Source organism: Pholcus phalangioides, unplaced genomic scaffold, assembly GCF_987345545.1.
Source record: "Pholcus phalangioides strain wild (caught in Gottingen) unplaced genomic scaffold, Ppha-v1.0 ptg000007l_1, whole genome shotgun sequence".
NCBI classification, from domain to species: Eukaryota; Metazoa; Arthropoda; class Arachnida; order Araneae; family Pholcidae; genus Pholcus; species Pholcus phalangioides.
Window position 1 is genome coordinate 47,038,259 of NW_028301600.1, and position 20,050 is coordinate 47,058,308.

The following is a 20,050-nucleotide window of genomic DNA, read 5'->3' on the forward strand; positions in this document are numbered from 1 at the left end:
TTGAACGGCCCCTTACCCACCTCCTTCTGATGTTGAAAGGCACACTGCAGTGAAATAGGAAATTCTTTTTGTCATCCAGTGATTTTCCAATCTAGCAATCACATGCAGAGAATGTTTGGTGCTAATACCGATTTTCTAGTCACCACGATGGCCTGGAGCCTGGGATTTGTCAAGCTCTGGCATATAGGGTTCGGGAGGGGTGCATGTGTGGTGTAGCAGTAGTAGGTAGGGCCTCCAAAAAATGGCTCGGGGATCCATGATGTTCTTAAGTCAGCCACCTTGTTGGGCAATTTGCCTGTTGTGGCGTTGTATTTGTATTTGTATTTGTATCCTCCTTGAAAATCCTTGGGAAAATGAACTTTTTCAAGTCTTTAAAAGTCCTTAAACAATAGTTGCAGACCTTGAAAAAGAGTATAATCATTTTGAAGTGCATTTAAGTGTTTGAATATTTTTTTACGTGAATTTCTTCAATCAATTTTTGTCTTAAACCCCCCCCCCCTCCAGCTAAACTACGTTCTGCTGAAATGAAAACGAGCGGAACAACAACTATGAGTGGTTCAGGGGCAAGGCCGTAACTAGGACTTTTGCCACCGCCACCCCCCCCCCCCATTTTAAAATTCGAGAATATGTTTAAATGGTGTTCTTCGTTTCCACCTGAAATTTGCCGCCCGGGGCAGTTGCCTCCGACCCTGGTCAGGAGCGTTGCGACGAGCTGGAGATATTGATTTGCATGCTTATTTATTCTTTGAAGTGGTTCTTTTATAAGTAAAAATATCTACCAAACTATTCTGGGTAGCCGTAGATGAACCATGAATTGGGCAAGACTAGGCCGCTGGTAACAAAATTCTGAAAACAATTGAGTTACGGGACAATGTTCAAAACAGAATATATGTGATCACGCATACCTGAGGTATTTCTCAACTTTGAAAGGTATTACCTAAAATCTGACAGAAAAAACTCTGCACTTAAGATTTTGCTGCGAAATTATTTCAAACTGTTAAATTTATGAATGTCAGTTGCATACAGGGCCGCAACTAGATGCTTGTTCGGCCGGGGCAAGCAAGCATTTTGACGCCCCTTTGTAATGTTGAAGGAGAGATTGAAGGGTGAAATTGGCGCAGTCTCTAGTCCAACGGCACCAGATCCACTGCTCCCCACTATATAGAGTTGCGGCCCTGCTAACATTTCCTACATTTTTCTTAAAACTTCCAGATTGTTCTGCAGTAGCACTAATTGTTCTGCGCGTACGTCGCAGATTTCGGCATATTCTGCTTTGGAGATTGTATAAGAAACATTAGAATTAAGTATCATTGTAAATAATCGTTGAAATTTTATTTTATTGTAGTAAATACTAAGGAAACAATGTAACTATACCCAAAATGAGAAGCGACCAACAGCTGGCTCTCGTTTCGGAGCTGTATAAAGTTCCTTCTTCAGTAGCAAAGAAAAATTAAAAGATAAATATTTAGGATAAACATCATTTCGACTCTGTCGTGAACAGCGAGTAACTCCCGCTATAAGGAGTATTTATCTTTTAATGTTTCTTTGATACTGAAGAAGGAACTTCATACAGTTCCGAAACGCGTCTATATTATAGCTGTTGTTCGCTTCTCATTTTGGGTATAGTTACGTTGTTTCCCTCTAGTATATTGTCTCACCCAAAAGGTGTTTCATTTCTATTTACTGTGGTATTTCGAAAGAATTCATAGTTATTGTAAGTAGCATCAGAATTCAGTATCATCTATATACAGGGTGTCCTGCAAGTGCTAATACAGCCTTTATCTCGTCAACCGTCCATCGTAGAGGAATGCTTCTAATTCGAAAAATGCTCGAAAGGTGTTCAAAAATTACCCTGCACCAGTTTTGAGAGTTAATATATATATACATATATATATAGTGTGTCACAAAATAAAAAAATCTAAATTTTTATACTATTTCCCCCCTGTCCTCTAACTTCCAATTGGAAGGTTGTTGGCCTGTCTCTCTTGATGTCAACAAAAACAATTCCATGTTTTCTAAGTGCAATATTCGCAGAGATATTCGAATTCGAAAAACGGAGAAAAATGGAAAGAACAGCGTTAAATGCGGAAAAGCCATAATACCCACATTTAACGTTGTTCTTTCTGAAAAAATTGATTTTTTTTCAAAAGAGCTGAGCTCAATGCGTTATTGACTTCTTGCTTGGATATAGAAACCGAACAACAAAACACACGATTTTTTTGTTCAAGCTTTTAAATAAAGTGTTTGAGATTTAAGAAACAGTAATGTTATGTGTTCAATTCCATGTTCAATCTGTGTTTGAGTGTGTGTGTGAGTTCTGTGTTTTGACTGCGATATAATTTTTTCTGAGCACGATATATTTTTTTCTTGATTTTAATTTTATGAAATATGATTTTAAATTACAAAGTTTTTAACTTTTCATTCCGATTTCCCTAGGGAAATTTTTACGGAAGAGGAGGGGGGGGGGTTGTTTCAATTACGTTTCAGTTATACAATTTTTGCATTTGTACGACGATTTGACCCGCTGTTTCGGCGGCGTGATTGAAACTTCGTTTACACGGCGCGTCGTATAAATGATGTTTTGTTGTTAGGACCTGAACCCCCCAACATTTCCAATAACTTTACGCCTATGAATGGCAGCCTTTTTTTTACTCACCGACAGGTTTGTACGTTAACCCCTCTGTGCGGGACTCCCTGCGGTAGCAATCTTTTTCTGTGGTCATGTCAGCATTGCTGTTTTACCCCTGTGCCAGGAAAGTTTCTGACAAGGGTAAACCGGGTATCGAACTCGCAACACCTCTAAACATCCTTTGGTACTTTATGCGAGTATCTTATCAATCTGGGCTAACGCACTCTAACCAGCTCAATGCGTCTTTTCATATCTGTCAACCTAAAGTTTATAGTTTTTGCGTTGATAATACGGATGGAATTCAGCGCCATGTTTTCACAATCTGTAAAAATTTCGCGGATTTGATAGTTGGAAATGATGTCCATAGATTCCAAAGATTTAGCGTTCAATGCACAACACAACGTCAATTATTTGACATTGCATAAATGAAATATTTAATCGCATAAATGAAATATTTAATCGCATAAATGAAATATTTAATCGAATAAATGAAATATTTTAACGTTGAAAGGTATAGTTATGAATCGTGACCGAAGTCAAACATCTCATATACGTGAAAGTCACGTAATTGAGACACTTTAAATGGGGTCTTACTGAGATGCAGATCCTCTTGTGCACAAGTGGAATTTCAAGACATTTACGCACAACCGGACCCCTCTGGTCATTCTTTTATTTCCTTTCTAAAGTTATAAAAGGACAGTTTTAAAGTGTCGTCTTAACGCATGGGCCCACCCGGGCACGACCCAGGAGCCTCAAGAGAAGAGGGGCCTCACAAAAATGAGATTTGGTTGAAATTTTCTAGAATTTACTTAGCAGGACCTCAAAAAGACCCACTTGGCCCGGGAACCCATGATACTCTTAAGACGGCCCAGCTGTTTTTACACCAAATTGTTGAAGTTCAACCAAGTGCAAAAATTACAATTATTATAATTTTTTTGAAAAATTATTTCATCTTTTTTTTTTTTTACGTGTATAATAGGGTGTCCTGTAAGTGCTAGCGTGGCCTTTATCTCACTAACCGTTTGTCGTAGAGGTATGATTCTGATTTAAAAACTGCTCAACAGGTGTTCAAAAATTACCCTGTACTAGATTTGAGAGTGAAAATACAGTATGTCACAAAATAAAAAATCTAAATTTTTAAACGGTCCCCCCCCCCCTCCTGTACTCTAACTTCCAATTAGAAAGTTGTTGGTTTGTCTCTCCTGTGTGTGATGTCAACAAAAAAAAATCCATGTTTCTAAGTGCAATATTTACGGAGATATTGAAATTATAAAAACGGAAGAAATTTGGGAAAGAACAGCGTTAAATGCGAAAAAACATTTTACCCAGTTTAACGCTGTTCTTTGATGTGATAATTTTTGCAAAATCTGAAAAAAAGTTGCTATAACCTCCAGTTTCACTAGGACTCTTTAAACAAATTAATTACATTTATTATACTACGTTTTCTATCATTATTCGGTGCAAACAAACAATGTTCAATCGCTGTGAGACACCAAAAATGTGTAGGTATGCTTACTGAAGAGCATAAAGCTGATATTGTAAAAAACATAATAGACCAGGAATTTGGTCCGACGGGAGGGATGTTAGATGAGATGAGGGCTCGTAGGTGTGTCAATACCTGATGGGAGGGGGATGATCCATTATCTCCCCCCCCCCCCCCGTGTAAAACACTTCATTCAGGCAGAGTGCTCGGGAGACTGAAAGCTACTTCTCGACACTGTCAGTAAAATGCTGACTTTCATGCTGCGGGTCATTTTCTTCATGCAAAGAGCGTGCACCTGTACTTGCAGGATATACTAAGCCTCAAAGAAGGACCTTCAAAAGGGAGCTAAATTATACAACTGTAATGAATCAAAATGTTTGTGAATTGAGATATTGTATAGTGAGAAAATTTTCACTTTTTTAACGGGTGATTATAACATCATTATGTAATAACGTTTAATATTTGATTCTATTTACCTATTTTTGAATTTTGTGTTAACTTTGAAAATTTATTAACATTTAATGTTTAATTAATGTGTAATAAATTAATAGTATTTAATCACCAATATTCAATAAAATTCTGCATCAATATTTCTGCGATATATGCGTATTTCGTAATTTTGCAAAAATTGTAGCACTTTCATTGCTCTGTAGTTCGATAACTATAGCCCGTAGAAAAAGATCATACATAAATTTTGTCTTCTACAATATTGTAATTTACACTTTTGCTCTCTGATGCATATAAACAGAGACATTGAGCAAAAATTTAAAAAACTCCAAAAATGCCATCCTAAAGCTCATAGGTTACATTCGAGCGAATGTAATCAATAAGCTTATTGGTTGAATTTTTCATGTTTTATAAAAAAACTTTTATAGTGTATAAAAAAAATCCCGGCCTTAGAGCAATATAAATATCAGTGCAATACAAAACGATTCAAATTCGGACATCGGGTGGTCTCAGGATTCTAAAAGAGGGAAGAATGGAGGAAGGAATACAGCGGAACCCAGTTTATACGACTATCAGAAGGCCAATGTTGTGATAAACGTGCAAAGCAGCGCACAACTCTTAAACCTAGTTTTAAATTAAAATCAACTTCCCCTAATTCGGATTACGCTTAAAAATATAATATATCTGAATATAAAAAATACTTGGGAAAAAATTCGCGCGATTAAATTTCTCAAAATATCATAATGAAAGATAACTTTGCCTTTACGTTAATCTAGAGGATTCTTAAGATTTTTTTTTTTTAATTAAATTTTTTTTTTAATTATAAGATTTTCTGCAAGGAATACCTTTTATTTAAAGATTTATTTTCATTTTTATTTGACATTTTTACAACTGTCCTAAAAAGTAACTATGAATGTTCATAGGCGTAAAGTTATTTGAAATATTTAGAGGGCTCAGGAAAAAATTCATGGAATTAAAAAACTCGATTTACCTGTTTCGAATTTTATAAGTAATTATAAAGCCGTATACTTATCAATTTTTTTATAATAAATCTGGATGATGCATATTTTATTTGAGAAAGAAAATACTTTTTACCACATTTTTTTTTTGCCACCTGGCAAAAATTCATAGAATCAAAAAATTGGATTTACCTGTTTTGAATTCTATAAATGAATAATCAAATTCTTTTACTTATGAATTTTTTATAACAAATCTGGATGACGCATATTTTATTTGGATAAGTTTTCGTATTTTTCGTTGCTGAATATTCATTTTTATACCATACAATTTTATAAGTTTCACATGTTTTTCAAGTTTTTATATTGAAAAGAATAAGAGGGCTCGTCATTGCTGAAATAAGAAGGTTTTAAGGAGGTGAGATGTATCGCAATTGCCGAAATACAAAGCGTCAAGTAAGGCAAGATATCTCGTAAAGCCAGGTTTTCCTAGGAGTAGAATTCCTGCGCCGTGTGCAGCGTGAAAACTTCTATTGGTTAAAAATCAGCAATTCAGGTTTTTTTGACCAATCAGCGTTTTCACGCTGCACGCACTGTAGAAAGCTGCTCCTAAAGGAGAAAGGAGAACCTGGCTTTAATGACGCTGAGAAGGTCGATTCATGTGAAAATACATTTTGCCCTAATTCGTAAGTTAAAATAAATAATCATGCCATCAACATGAATGAATTACTGCAATTAACAGATCAAATCATTTATTCATTGATTTTCCATAGCATTTAGATTAATAAAATACAGTTTTTCATTTATTACATTACAAATTAATTGAAATATAGTTACTGTACTTTGATCGGAGTAACTGATATATGTCGTAGTAATTGACTGTTTTTTGTCGAGTTCAAAACCTTTCCAAGATCCTGTATGTGAATAAAATCGAACTTTGATAAAGGTAATTCGTTGAAGTTGAACATGGTCTGTATTTTCATAACACAAACTGAAAAAAAAAAAATCGCAATTGATACATGGGTTGTTAGTTTAAACATTAACAAACAGCTTGGTTGAATTTAGGGTGCAGGAACTTATGTGCTGATGTTGCTGAAGCTACAGCATTTAAATTTGGCCAAGAAAGATACATTAAAAGTGATTTTTGGAATATGAGTTTTTAAAAAATTGAAAAAGTTAACTTACACTTGCCAATATTTCTATTAGAAAAAAAAACTAGTTTCTGTTCGTCTCGTCTTAATCTCAATAGGAGTTGAACACAACCAAGAATGTTCGATAACCCCCTCTCCCTCCAAACGTACTATCATCTTCCCTCCTTTTCTGGATTCTCCTATTCCATGGCTTGCAACGTGTTGTTCAAATTCTGAGTAGACTACGCGCGCTGACTTTTCTATTCGTTGATTAGCTCAGCTTACCGTAATGTGGACGCGATGGCAATTGATGAGACAAGCAACGAGTCTGCGGTTCATGAGTATTCGCTTTCCGTTATTAATTAGTATATCAGAGACGCGACGCGAACTTCCTGTGAAGAAAGAAACGCGTTAAAGCCAGACCTGTTCCCTGACGCGAGCAGGGCCGTCCTAAGTGCATCACTGGCCATCGGGCAAAGACATTTTTCTGAGGCACTCCCCCCACCTGTCCCGAAACCCCTGCTTACAAATTTACATGCTTAATCTCTCACTATCCCTCTGCCGCCCTCTACCCTTGAGGTCCTCTGGCCGTGCCCGGGTGGGCCCAAGACTGCTCTGCTGACGAGCAAAAAAAAACATTCTTCGAAGGAGGATTGCACCAAGAATATTTCTTGAAACCGAAAGGGACAATAACGTCGAAAACTGGACGTATGGGGGTCACTCCATATAAATACGTGATTAAATAATACAGGTCAACACGTTTCGAGCACACCACCAATCATGTTTTTACTTCCGCCCTCCGGCTAGGGTGACTAAATTTCAATTAGAAAAACCGAACATCCGCGAAATATTGCCTATCTATGACCGAAACTTGCATTATATGTATTCCAGACTTGAATGCTGCAATAAGTTTAAAATTTATTTCACACACACAACACGTATATATTTTCCATCTCTTTTCTTCCCCCACTAGATTATGCATATGAGCATCTGACAGGAACAATATGCAATATTAATATTTCTCAATCGTCTCGTGAGAAAACACTGAATTATACAGGGTGCTCCATCTAAAGGCATTTAAAATAAATGTGTGTGTGATATTTTTTAGAGAACCACACACATGCTTAAGTGCTATCAATTAAGAATGGAGTGATTTAAGTGTATCAACAGGATCCAACCAAGTTTTCTAGTAAGGTCACGCATAGACACTATCGACAGCTGCCTTGAGGGACCTTTCACAGCAGTTGCGCTAATTTCCAGCATGGGAACGCCGTGATCGGTCGGTTTTCTGTGATTTTCCAACTTCAAGGCACAAATGCGAGCCGATATCTTGATTTTTTTTTTCAGAGAACAAACGGGGGAGGGCATAAAACATTTAAAATTCGCACATAGTACGTGATACAGGCAAAATAAACTACTGAGTTGTTGTTTGCTTCCGAATTCGGAAGATAGATGGAAACACATCTCAAAACTACAACCAGCATTTCTCAGTAGAAAACTTGACGATGGCACACAACGCATATAGGGCGTATTCCGACATGCACCAATTCATTAAAGTTCTCAGTTCTCTGAATGCTCATGAGATGTATGATTAGTTTAGTAGTAGCATGTGGATGCCATAACATGAGGTTGACTATGTGCTTAGACTAGCTGAATTTTAATCAATGACGTGTGTTAAACACGAACTGAATGAAATGTGAAGCCCCCCCCCCCCCCACATGATTTGAAACAGCATATCGCTGCAGTGGTTGATTTAATAACACCTCAAATGACATTTGACAATAAAATTCGGCATGAGATCGAGTAGCGTTAGAACATCTACAGAGCCACTGGAGGTGCTTACATTGAACCTCATTAGCCAGTTAATAAACTTGACGAGTTTGACTCTTCAATGCAACTTAAATTTATAAGTAATCATTCGTGATTTTTCTCACTATAAGCCGTTACTTTTTTTGGATACCTTTAGACCGGACACCGTGTATTAAGATCGACTTCGATACTTCAATCAGACTCACAAAAGAGATCTAATAATTTCCTAAAACATAAACGAATTTTATTTTAAGAAAAATGTGATTACTTACTATATAATTAAATATTGGAGCGTAGCATTTTAACCACCGTCCGTATCGTCATCTTCATCACCTTTTGTTAAAATTTGGGTGAACCTACGAATGCTGATGTAACCCTCTTTATCCACTGGTGCTTCTTGCAAGCAATCTTCCGCCTGAAACGAAACGATAAGAAAATAATCATTGGTGCAAAATTATCTTAATGGTACTATTATTAGCAATTACTGAAAAATAGTGAAATTATAAAAATAAAATTTTACCTCTTCTGGTGTGAATTTATCTCCTCTTTTCCTTAACGTATTCTTCAAGCTGCGAATAAAAAAAAGCTTTAGTTGATGTACAGGGTGTCATAAATTTTGACGGATTTTCAAAAATCATTTAAAAAAGATCAACAAATTGATGCACCGGGTTGCGGTTTGTGTTCTTAGACTTGTCAGAGTGTCGGATATTTTTCTGGCACAAAGAAAAAGAAAGATATTCTCGTCGATGGAAAGGGTCTATTTAGCACCACGTTAACAAAATAGACGTAAACAGCTAGATTATAAAGCAGGCATTTGTTTTCACTTGAGAATGTTCACCAAACATGTCTTTTCTAATATATCAGTGTCAACATCGCAGTCTTCCAGAGAGACATAATAATGCAACAAAGATATAATTTAATTCGCATTCATTATTATCTAGAGATAATTTTTTTCATAAGCTAGTTGTTGCTTCCCATTGTGTTTTAAAGGGGGTTTTTTCATTTGTTTATTATCATGAGACTAGGCAACGTCACCTATCGGTGAGAATTATAACTAATTTTCTTTTCTTGTGTCAGGAAATATCCGAATCTTTGACAAACCGCTCCACGGTAAAAAAATCCATCCAAATTTATGAGACACATCGTATATTATTCACACCGACATATCTGTACCTGGATCTGTAAACTCAAAAATTTGAAAATGATCCAATCACTGGGCTGCCGGAAGGTGAATTCTAAAATTATTCATAAATTGTAAGACATACTGTAAAAACTGGGAATATGGCTTAATTGTGATAACGGCTGTGAAAAATGGTTTTTAAACAAGAATTAATATTAGTTCAAAGATAGGTCGTATATAAAATTATATTTTACGTGAGTAGTAAATTTCGCTGTGTGGTCGTGTGGGTATCGTCATCGACTCGCATTGCGATGATCCATATTCGAACTCCAGAGAGGGCACCGTGGTGATCGGCTGAAGTTGATTTTCCGTGGTTTTCCAACTTCAAGTCACGAATGCGAGCTGATCTCCCATTTAAAAAAAGTCTCTCCACACAGGGAAATCGGGGGGTGGGGGGGCTACTTGCTTTTAAAATACAGGCATTATACGAAATAGGAAACATTACCTGCCACGTCGTTGCTTCCGAATTCGAAAGACAGATATCAACACTATTCGAACATGTAACAAGTATAGTCTTCAGAAATAAACTTTACGTTAGGTACATGGTACATTCCGACATGCCGCATTCGTTAAGAGTTCCTCAGAGGAATATTTACGAGGTGCATGTACGGTTTGCAAAATGCAGCCGTGATTCTCGATCAGGCTCGGGGATTCAGTTTGCAGCCGAAGTATTCGAGTCCAGACTGGGGCGTCGTAAAATACCTACAGCTTTCCAGAGGCAAAAGTGAAAACAAATGAAATTCCTAGCATAAATAAAAGTGAAATCGATAATCATTTATCAACTTTTCAAATCATCAATTACAATGCCCATTAGATAAAGATTCAGTCCAGTAGGGGGAGGGTCTCCTTGAGCTCAGATATTTTAATGTTTTTTTTCAGAAAAAATCCCTTCGAGGAAAAGTTTGGAAGAGTTTTTATCGTATCAAATTGATATTATTAACAAAACTCACAGTTCCTCTTTCATTTTGCCATCACCTTCATCAAAGATTGAAAAAGCTGTCAGAATTACATCTTCTTCATCGGTTCCTAAAACATTGCGAAAATGCAAGTTTAAATAAAATATGATAATAGTACTAAAAAATAAAATATTGGAAAAAGCCAATTTCAATAATATTGAAGAAAGGAGAGAAAAAGGCGGTAATTTTAAAATTTCACACCTGATATCCTTTCACCAAATATAGTAAGAAACATAGTGAAGTTTAAAGGTCCGGGTGCTTCCGCCAACATCGATTCAAGATCTCTATCGTCTACTTCCCGACCTGAATAAACGATACGAATAATAATAATAATATTGACAAAAATGAACAAAACTTTTACTAAAACAAAAACCAAAAATATTTTGCAAAAGTATAATTTTTTGTATGACTTTTTTTCTTTGCTCTTTTCTACAGAAATTTCAAACATTTTCTACAGTGTAAAGAAGTAGTAATATTACCGAGAAGGTCGAAAGTCGTCTTCAGATCAGTTTTGCTGATGAAGCCATCTTTATCTTGATCAATAAGTTGAAACGCCTATAAAAGTAATAATGAAATGATAAAATTGAATGAGCCAATAAGTAATACTGGAGTTGTGGTTATTAGCAGCATCCGTAGTACAGTATATCTAGTTGTTGGTACGTTAAAATTCATTGAAATGGGATGACTCCGAACATCCGAGGCCAAGATTTTTCTCACACACACCAAATACAGGGTGATTCAGAAAAGATGGGAAAAACTTTAAGAGGTGATAGTACACACCAATACAAACAATAGTCATCAAAGAATGCATGGTCTAACATCAAACGCAAACGCACTAGCGCGATGGCATTCCTGTTGAAATTTATCGGGAGAAAAAGAACACCATGCATGCAAATGTAACCTGGGGAAGAAGAAGAAATCGTATGCATCCGTTCTGGCAGTCCCTGTACGACCTGCATCAGACGGGGAGCAAGAAAGGATCCCGTTTCGCGCAGCTGCCGATGCACGCGCGTGAATGTTTTCGGAATGGGCAATCACCCATGCAGAAAACGCTCACCGTACATTCGTGCTGCCTCTGTGGTACTTCCGTTTGCAGCTCCGTAAATGAAATGCATTTCTGCTTTTTCAGTATTACTAAAATGAGCCATTATCCCGTACGTTGCAACTGTAGAAAGGTTGCACGCTGGAATAACTTCACAGGGCTGGAGTGAGCACTTTTTATTAACTGTGACGCAGATTTGCATACGGTTTCTTCTTCTTCCCTAGGTTACATTTGCATGCATATAGTGTTCTTTTTCTCCTGATAAATTTCAACAGGAATGTCGTTTTAACGTCTGTGGAGCGGCCGTTTCGAAACGCGCTAGCACGTTTGCGTTTCATGTTAGACCATGCATTCTTTGATCGCAATTGTTTGTATTGGTGTGTACTACCGCCTCTTAAAGTTTTTCCAATCTTTTTTGAATCACCCCGTATAGTGAATTCATAATGTAAATTGTCATAACAATAATTATAATGTTATCATGCATAGATTGTAGGTATGTCATGGATTATCCGTATTTCAACCATTTCAACCATTCGCCAATGCTAATTGGAGCGAATCTGAATTAGAGACATCAGTAATAAATGTCAAGTAACCGTGGGCTAGCTTCAACCCCTCCACCACATGGTAGATTATCGAGTCACAATTTCATGACTGTATAATCCTGTGTGTAAGCTGAATAACTATTTATTTAGATTTACGTTATAAGGACTATTGAACATAACATTCACTTTCAAGTGCTGTATAATAGATTGGTTCCCCTAGGTCAGAACCAGACAGCATGAGTGGAGATACGGGGGGGGGCATTGCCCCCATCGTTAAAGGTGGAGTCGATTGATCTAATGTATATATGAATTGACATCATCATCGTGCCCCCCCCCCCCCCAGCAATAATGACCGTGCCCTCCCAGACTTCCAAGTCTATCTCCGCCTATGCCCGACAGTCAGGATATCCTTCATATTTAAAGATCTCTGGTTTAATTGCTAGCTGGAACATGGTGATTGCAGCCATTAAAACTTCCCTTTAAATATTAATTTTCAGTTTTAGTTAATCCTCATAAGAGTGAAATGACTGCGGTATGCCTTACTACTATTAATAACCTCTCGACTTATCTCCTTGACGATGATTTTGGGAAGAAACAGTGAGGCGCGTCACATATACTGCCGTCTATTTTTAAATTTTCTAATGAGTATGAATGGGATACTGTTGGTTGCTGAATCAGGGAACCACGGGTAAAACCAACATTCTCAACTAATAAATTTTGGTGAACCAACTTTGAATCTTCCGATGAGTAAAATTAGTTCGCTTATCACACAGGCTCTACAACGCGCACCATGCTAGGGCCTCATTCATTAGACGCGGGGACCGGCACGGTGTAAATAATTTCTTCAATTATTAACATTCACATAAAATCTCCGCATGCCGAATCAGATTCGCTATTTAAAATATTCTGTTAAAGAAATGGTGATAAAGACATTTTTAACGTGTGTGTTCTACAAGGTACTGAAGTATGAAATCACGAACGAACCTCTTTGAATTCTTGAACTTTTCGTTGAGTGAACATGGCAAAAACATTCGATCCCGAACGTTGTGCTCTTCTTTTTGAGGATAGTTTTTTCTCAAGTGTAAGTGGTGCCGCCGTCCGGATAGGTTCTTTATGAATCAACGGTGGGGCTTTAGGTGCAACTACCTCATCTGATGCTGGTTTTGCGGGTGTTGGTGAAGTCACATCAGTTGAGCTTTCTTGTTCTGATTTCTTCTTGCTTTTCTTCTTTTTCTCCTTTTTCTCCTCATCGCCCTGGAGAGATGAAAAATTGAAGAGAAAGAAAAAAAAAATCACAAAATTCTTCAATGAAAAATTTTTTGAATAATTTTTAAGAAAAGAAAACAAGTGCCATGAAAGAGAGTCGGCCGTCTTAACAACCTCTTGCTCCCATTTTTCTGATGTAAGCATGTATTGGTGACCGATAATGTTTAGCCGCGTAGGGGTCTCAGAAAAATCACTTTGCTCTGGGGCTCATGATGTTCTTAAGACGGCCCGGGATGGACCTTGCATTTTCTTAAGTTTTTATACACAATATACTGTATATGTTATATTTACCATAAAATAAATATAGGGAGGTCCCCCACCCGCAAAACTTATTTTCTGTAGATTTTTTGGATAATCCGAGTTTTCAGTAATCGGATTATCCGAATCACCTCGGATTATCGAGACTCTGCTGTATTGTAATTTTGTGAACGTAAGAAATCGCAATTTTGTTTCGGAATATACCTGTATGCATTAATTTATTTTTCTATTTAGTGCATTAAAATAAATTTCAAAGCAAAAATTATTCATATTTAAATCCTTTTCAAGTAAGAGAATTAATATCAATCAGTAGCGTTAACTCGAGAACCTACAAAGAATGCATTCAAGGTAACGATATATGCTCACCATGATGAGACGAAACAGGTGATTGTAGTTTCTATCTAATGGTAATCCCAACGACCCGACTGCTGTGAAAATAAGTGAATAAAATGATTTAAACCGGTAGTATTTCACTCTCATATACCTGATGGCAAGTGACGTTCTCACTAAGAACCAATGAAAATTGTAACTTCTAATGCATGTGTTTATGGCATCGACTCTATCTTCTCAAGGGCGGGTAAATCCCGCTAAAATGAATCGTGGTTTTTTTTTTTTTTTTGGTGGCCTCGTGTTAGACGGAACGAATTGAAGACGCGAAAGAGAAAAAAAAACAGAAAATTAAATAAATAAATATTTAAAAAAATGATCATATAAACTATGTGTCAGAGGTGTGTACTAAATAAGGTTTACCTCTTGATGAAGTGTGGGTAATTCACTCAGATCTGTTTGCATGATGTAGAAATGACGGTAATGAAAAGGTAGACGTAACGGAAATACAGAAAAAAAAGGTTCACATCCATATAAACATCAGATCAAATTGCAATGTCGGCAAGTAGCCATATATGATGGCATATAAAACATACATATGATATATAAAACTAAAATGGACGTCTCTACTCATTTACTAAGCTAATGAAATATTTTGATGAGTAAAATAATTCAACTAGACGCGCAAAATGTATATTCATATTATGAAAACGAATTCAATTTAATAATGCTATATGATAATTAAAATACTAAAAAAAATTTCATCCTATCTTCTAAATAAGATGCACCAAATAAATTTGAAGTATTCGCGCATATTCATTTTGTTATGCTATAGCAATTTTATGCCCCCGAATAGAATAACTCAAAGGCACCGGAACCTAGGACCTGAGGCCATTTGAGGCCCCCCCCCCGACCCAATAAATTTTGTAAAGGGGCTGCCCCCATTAATTTCTGAAAAAAACAATGCAATGCGCCCTACCTCTCTTGCGTAAGCGCTTGAGTCCTGTATGTATGAACGACCAGCAACTTTCAGCCCACTTCCCCTCCCCCCCCCCCCCCCCAAAGGAACAACTAGACCCAAAACAACAAATATGTTTTCGACACACAAGTCACGAAAGAAATGAGAGCCATTTGTAATTAGTTATGATAGAATAAAAGAGAGAGAGAGAGAAAAAATATTATCAAATGCTTGTATTGATAGGCACGATTGTGTAAATCATTAGTTTCAGTAGTTTCAAATGCGGATATAATATTATAATAGCTGGCATTTAGATAGAGTTTGTTGATATTGTAGAAGAAAAAGGGACAAACCATTATAAATGCATATACATGTCTGAAACGCATTGCTAGGGAACCAAAGTAAACATTCCGAAAATGATTGTTGAGGCCCAGAAACCATTGTTGCCCAACAGTTTTTTGCCCATTTCGGGAATTTGTCCTGCTCTGACAAACTTTTAAAATAGCCTATCGTTCAATCTGCGCCCTGTTTGGTATATATGCAAAATTTGGCGATGATCGATCTAAAATTGCAGTTTTGTATAGAGAACATACGGACACACACAGACAGAAAATCAATTTTGTATATATAGATAAAAAAAATTATTTTGCAACTACTGTTAGTTAATCAAGATGCATTCAATTAAGTAGATTTACAAGTTTAACTCCTTCTTATGATGAATTCGTGAAAACTAAGCAATAGACTTGATCAGTGTTTCCAATTAAATTTCACATTTGTTCTACTTTCTTAAATTAATGAAGTATTCAGGGTATTGCTCAAAAAGTTTTTATTCATTCATCTTCATAAGTACAAGCATGGCGAAAGTAACTAAAAAAGAGTGAAGAGTCGTTAATTTTTAACTGTATTTAATTTTGACCAGCAAAATAAAATTATCTACCACAAGGATTTTGGACGAGTTCCACATTTTTTTCCACTGCTTTTGATTTGACTTCTAGATTTGACTTAGCTGTAATGACTTCTCTGTGAAAAACAAACAAACCAGAAATTAAGAAGGAACAGTGGGTGACTGTGTGTCAAGAGAATATTTACTCGAAAAAAAAACTCTATTTATTTTACCCTACATTCAAAAAATCTGGAACAAAACCATGTAATCCGTTTGAAAGTTTACGGAAATACATGGTTAGCAGAGGTTGGAGATATACATGCGTACTTACAAACTTAAAAAGAGTGATGATGATATATAGCCGCCAACATTTTTTTTATAATCACCGCTACGAAACGTTGACGTAGATGACTATTTAAAACGAATCTTGATATTAAACTCCACTCTTCGCGAAGAAAAATAAATATTTATTCTAAGTTTTATTGTTAAAAAGGGGGCAGGGGTATTATTTAAAAAAATCATTGTTTTCTAGCAATTTAATTGCTTTTAGAACCTTATAAATAATGCTTAAAATTAAATGAAGCACAAGAATAGAATGTACAATACGATGATTGAACATATGGAAATTTTCATTTGTTCATTGTATGCATAGGAGTGCGCAGAATTTTCTCAAGGGGGGGGGGGTGGTTGCGTACCTTGCGTACGCCAATGATTGCATGCAATAATATATGAAAGTATGTATCGTGAATAAGGCTCAATGCACCAGAAAAAAATTATTAATTGTCTTATAATTATTCACTATAAGCGAAATACATAAGAAAGTAAAAGCCGTTCTTTCTATTAGTCACTTTATTCTCCCTTTGAACACTGGCCCAAACATGATTACAACGAACGTTTCCGTAGTAACGTAGTTACACGACATTGTGTGCCTTAGTAAGGCGAATGTGTATAAAGACCTAATTCAAAATGATTTTCCGAAGTAATTGACACAAACGATAGTTAAATACATTATCTCCCATAGTAACGAACGGCATTTAACATCTGTGTCCTGACCGTTTGGCTATATTTTCATCTCTTGATGCTTTTGGAACGTTTCGAAGAGAATGGTTCCATGTTTCCATTCAATACACGTAACAGGCATTTTATTACACGTCTCAATTCCAATGAATGTCGAAGGTGCGTGATCCGTCATTGTTTTCACGTTGTGTAATTTACGCTGTACCGTATTCATTTACAACTAATCGAATGTAATTTATTCGCCAATATTGCTTTGATTGTTGGTACCAATCTGGTCAAAATCTAAACGATAAAGTCTAGAATACGGTAAAATGGTGAATTTATGATGCAGTACAAAAACACAGTCCCCGGGGGGGGGGGGGGCAGAGCTTTAGCCTCGGAGAGTCAGGAATCGACCTCATAAACTTTAAATTTTTCACGCTGTGATTTTCTAGAAAATCTACACAAGGGGCCGGCTAGACGTAAATAAATTTTGAGTTCATGCACATATTTTTTCTCGAAGTTAACGAAAAATAGCCCTTTCTCTTTACCATTTTCTCCAATCAAACATTCTAATCAAATTCTCTGATTTGCTATATTCAGTTAGCTAATCCAAATAATTCCCTGAACCATGCATAATTTATAAACATTTGTATTATCTTAGATTAATTATTTGACAAAATAATAAGTGAATTTTCCATCGCAAGATAACGCTCGCGTAAACACTTTTTATCAACAGTACTCTATCTTACACTTCAAATGCAGTATATTTCTTTTTAAATTCATACATTTTTTTCATTTTTGAAATTATTTTAGGCTCGTTGAAGACTTCTATTTATGAGAGAGAGAAAAAAAAGTTTTATTTATTAATTTTTTTAAATAAAATGTTTACATTATTCCGGAAATTGGTGTACGTAGGGCCGCAACTGGGGGGGGGGGGCAGGCAGGTCTCGTGCCCCGGGCGCTAGACCATAGGGGCGAAAATTTTATTCTCAAACTTTTCCTTCAACGTTACAAGGGGGCGCCAAAATGCGCACTTGCCTCGGGTGACCAAACATCTAGTCGCGGCCCTGGGTGTACGCTCTATTTCTGTTATCATTTCAGATTCTAGCTCAGTGTAATTTCAGCTGGCTTAATCTAGTGCACAGTTAGTGATGCATTTCTGATAAAATTAAGAAACTGTGTCATTTCCGATACGCTCAAACAATGAGGAAATGTTCTCGTATCACTCGATGGCAATAAAAAAAACATCTGCATACTAACCGACTCTTTTTTTTGTGCCTTGGATATCGTATGATACTGTGCTATCACATTTTATTAGGCTATAAAAATTACTGAGGATAACGGCGGAAGAAAACTGAGAAGAATGCATTCAAAAATATGTAATACATATCTTCTATCAAAAAAAGTATAAATACATCTAAAAATATGGGTAAAAACCCAAACAAGAAATAAGGTGTCAAAAAACGTCATAAAAGAGATTATCCTACAGCTATATTGTCATACTGAACCTATTGGATGCTCTTCTCCGAATTTTTCCTCAACACCAAGCGTCCTCCTTTCAAATTTCCGAACAAATACGGCTTTTCCGAGGATGTCACTCTCCGTTGTCTGTACGAAGGTGACTGATGCGAAGATATATTTTGGAAAGAGAGAAAATTCAACTGTGCCCCTGCGGGGAATCGAACCCACGTTCTTTCGCTTTCCGGGTGAACGCAATAAACTACAGAAGCAACGAATATCTCAATCTTTCCTTGGAGCTCGTGTTCACTAAACGGGACAGTACATGGACGGTCGGACCTAACTCGGGCCAAAGTCTAGTGCGTTCACCCGAAAAGTGAAAAGACGTAGGTTCGATTCCTCGCAGGGGCAGTTGAATTTTCTCTTTCCAAACTATATCTTCGCATCAGCCAGGTGTTAAAAACCTTCGTAAGAACGGCTTTTCTTCACGCCGCACAGTATGTTACTTTGCCAATCTAGGAGGGACAAAATTAAATTTCCGACTGATCTGAAAAAGGGAAAACATTATATTCCTCGATAGCAGAATGTCCCCACATTGTGGAAACATGGTTAGTTTCTTTTTTAAGTATTCACAGTTCCGTTCGAGTATGTCTAAACATGCTCGTTCTTAAACATACACCTCACAGGGGTTCGTCACCCACCCAGGGCATGGGCGGAGATACGGGGGGGGGCGTGGGAGGGCATTGCCCCCCCCCCCAGCGTCACAGGTGGAGTCGACTGATCTAATGTATATATGTATATACGAATTGACATCATCATCGTGCCCCCCCCCACAGAGTTCCAAGTCTATCTCCGCCTATGACCCAGGGTAAGGTAATTAGAGTAAAAGATGATAAAAGTCTTTGTTTGACATAAACCGCAAAATGCTTCCAGCAACCGCAGCCGGCTTGAAGAAAATCTACTTGTTCGGAAATTTCAAAGGAAGACCCTTGGTGGGGAGACAAAAATTCGGGGAGCATCTAATAGAGTTTCAGTATGTCAGGTGTAGGACAATCTCTTTTATCTTCGCCTCTATCGTTTTTTGACACGGTATTTGTTGTTTGGAACTTTTTATCCATATTTTTAGTTGCACTTACACTTTTGGCGGGGTTCATGAGTTTAGGTTAATTATTTTCTTATCCATTGTTTTTACATAATTATGTATGAATATTATTCTGTAAAGGGGTCCGTAATGCGAAATTTTCTTCAGCAAACAATTTTTCTTTCGTAAAGATAAACTTTTTATCAGAGACCTACGATCATATAACACAGCTTTAGAGTAATTATGCACGGGACTTTATCAGCGGATTAATTAGAATTACATCAGAATTAATTTTTATGAAACACTATGAATACTACGAATCCTCCAGTACGTTTAAGGTGTCAAAGAGAGGCTGAAGTTTCAATTGACATCTTCCCTCATTTAAAGAATTCAACTCACGATTTTAGTTTCTATTCTATAGAGACGTGGGAGATCTTTTCTTTTCAGATGTTGGGTTCAATCCTGTGGACTTTTGTTCAAATACATAAAGAAAGACAGAGACAAAGAACTAAAGTGATTGCTTCTTTCTTTTCGCAGAGATTTTATGTCTTACCCAGAGACTAACAAAACAGGGAAAATTCATGTCACCTCAATTTCTTTAAGTTGATAAAAAAGAATCTCACACACACACAACAACAACAATAAA

The 20,050-nt window shown here is 36.7% G+C and overlaps 2 protein-coding genes across 2 annotated transcripts in view; one reads left to right on the top strand and one right to left on the bottom strand.

Annotated features, from left to right (window-relative positions):
• The window catches only part of LOC149085386 (uncharacterized), a 35,290-nt gene that overhangs the window by 1,011 nt on the left and 14,229 nt on the right, over positions 1-20,050 (top strand). The gene's annotated exons all lie outside the window — the stretch shown is intronic.
• On the bottom strand, positions 6,251-14,293 carry LOC149085387 (myosin regulatory light chain 12B-like). The gene is made up of 8 exons (XM_089233375.1): positions 14,065-14,293; positions 13,159-13,428; positions 11,070-11,145; positions 10,792-10,893; positions 10,585-10,660; positions 8,975-9,023; positions 8,727-8,869; positions 6,251-6,506 (listed from the first exon to the last, which is right to left on the bottom strand). The coding sequence occupies exons 1-7, from the start codon at positions 14,176-14,178 to the stop codon at positions 8,756-8,758; spliced, it is 801 nt and encodes a 266-aa protein (XP_089089501.1). The 5' UTR covers positions 14,179-14,293; the 3' UTR covers positions 6,251-6,506; positions 8,727-8,755.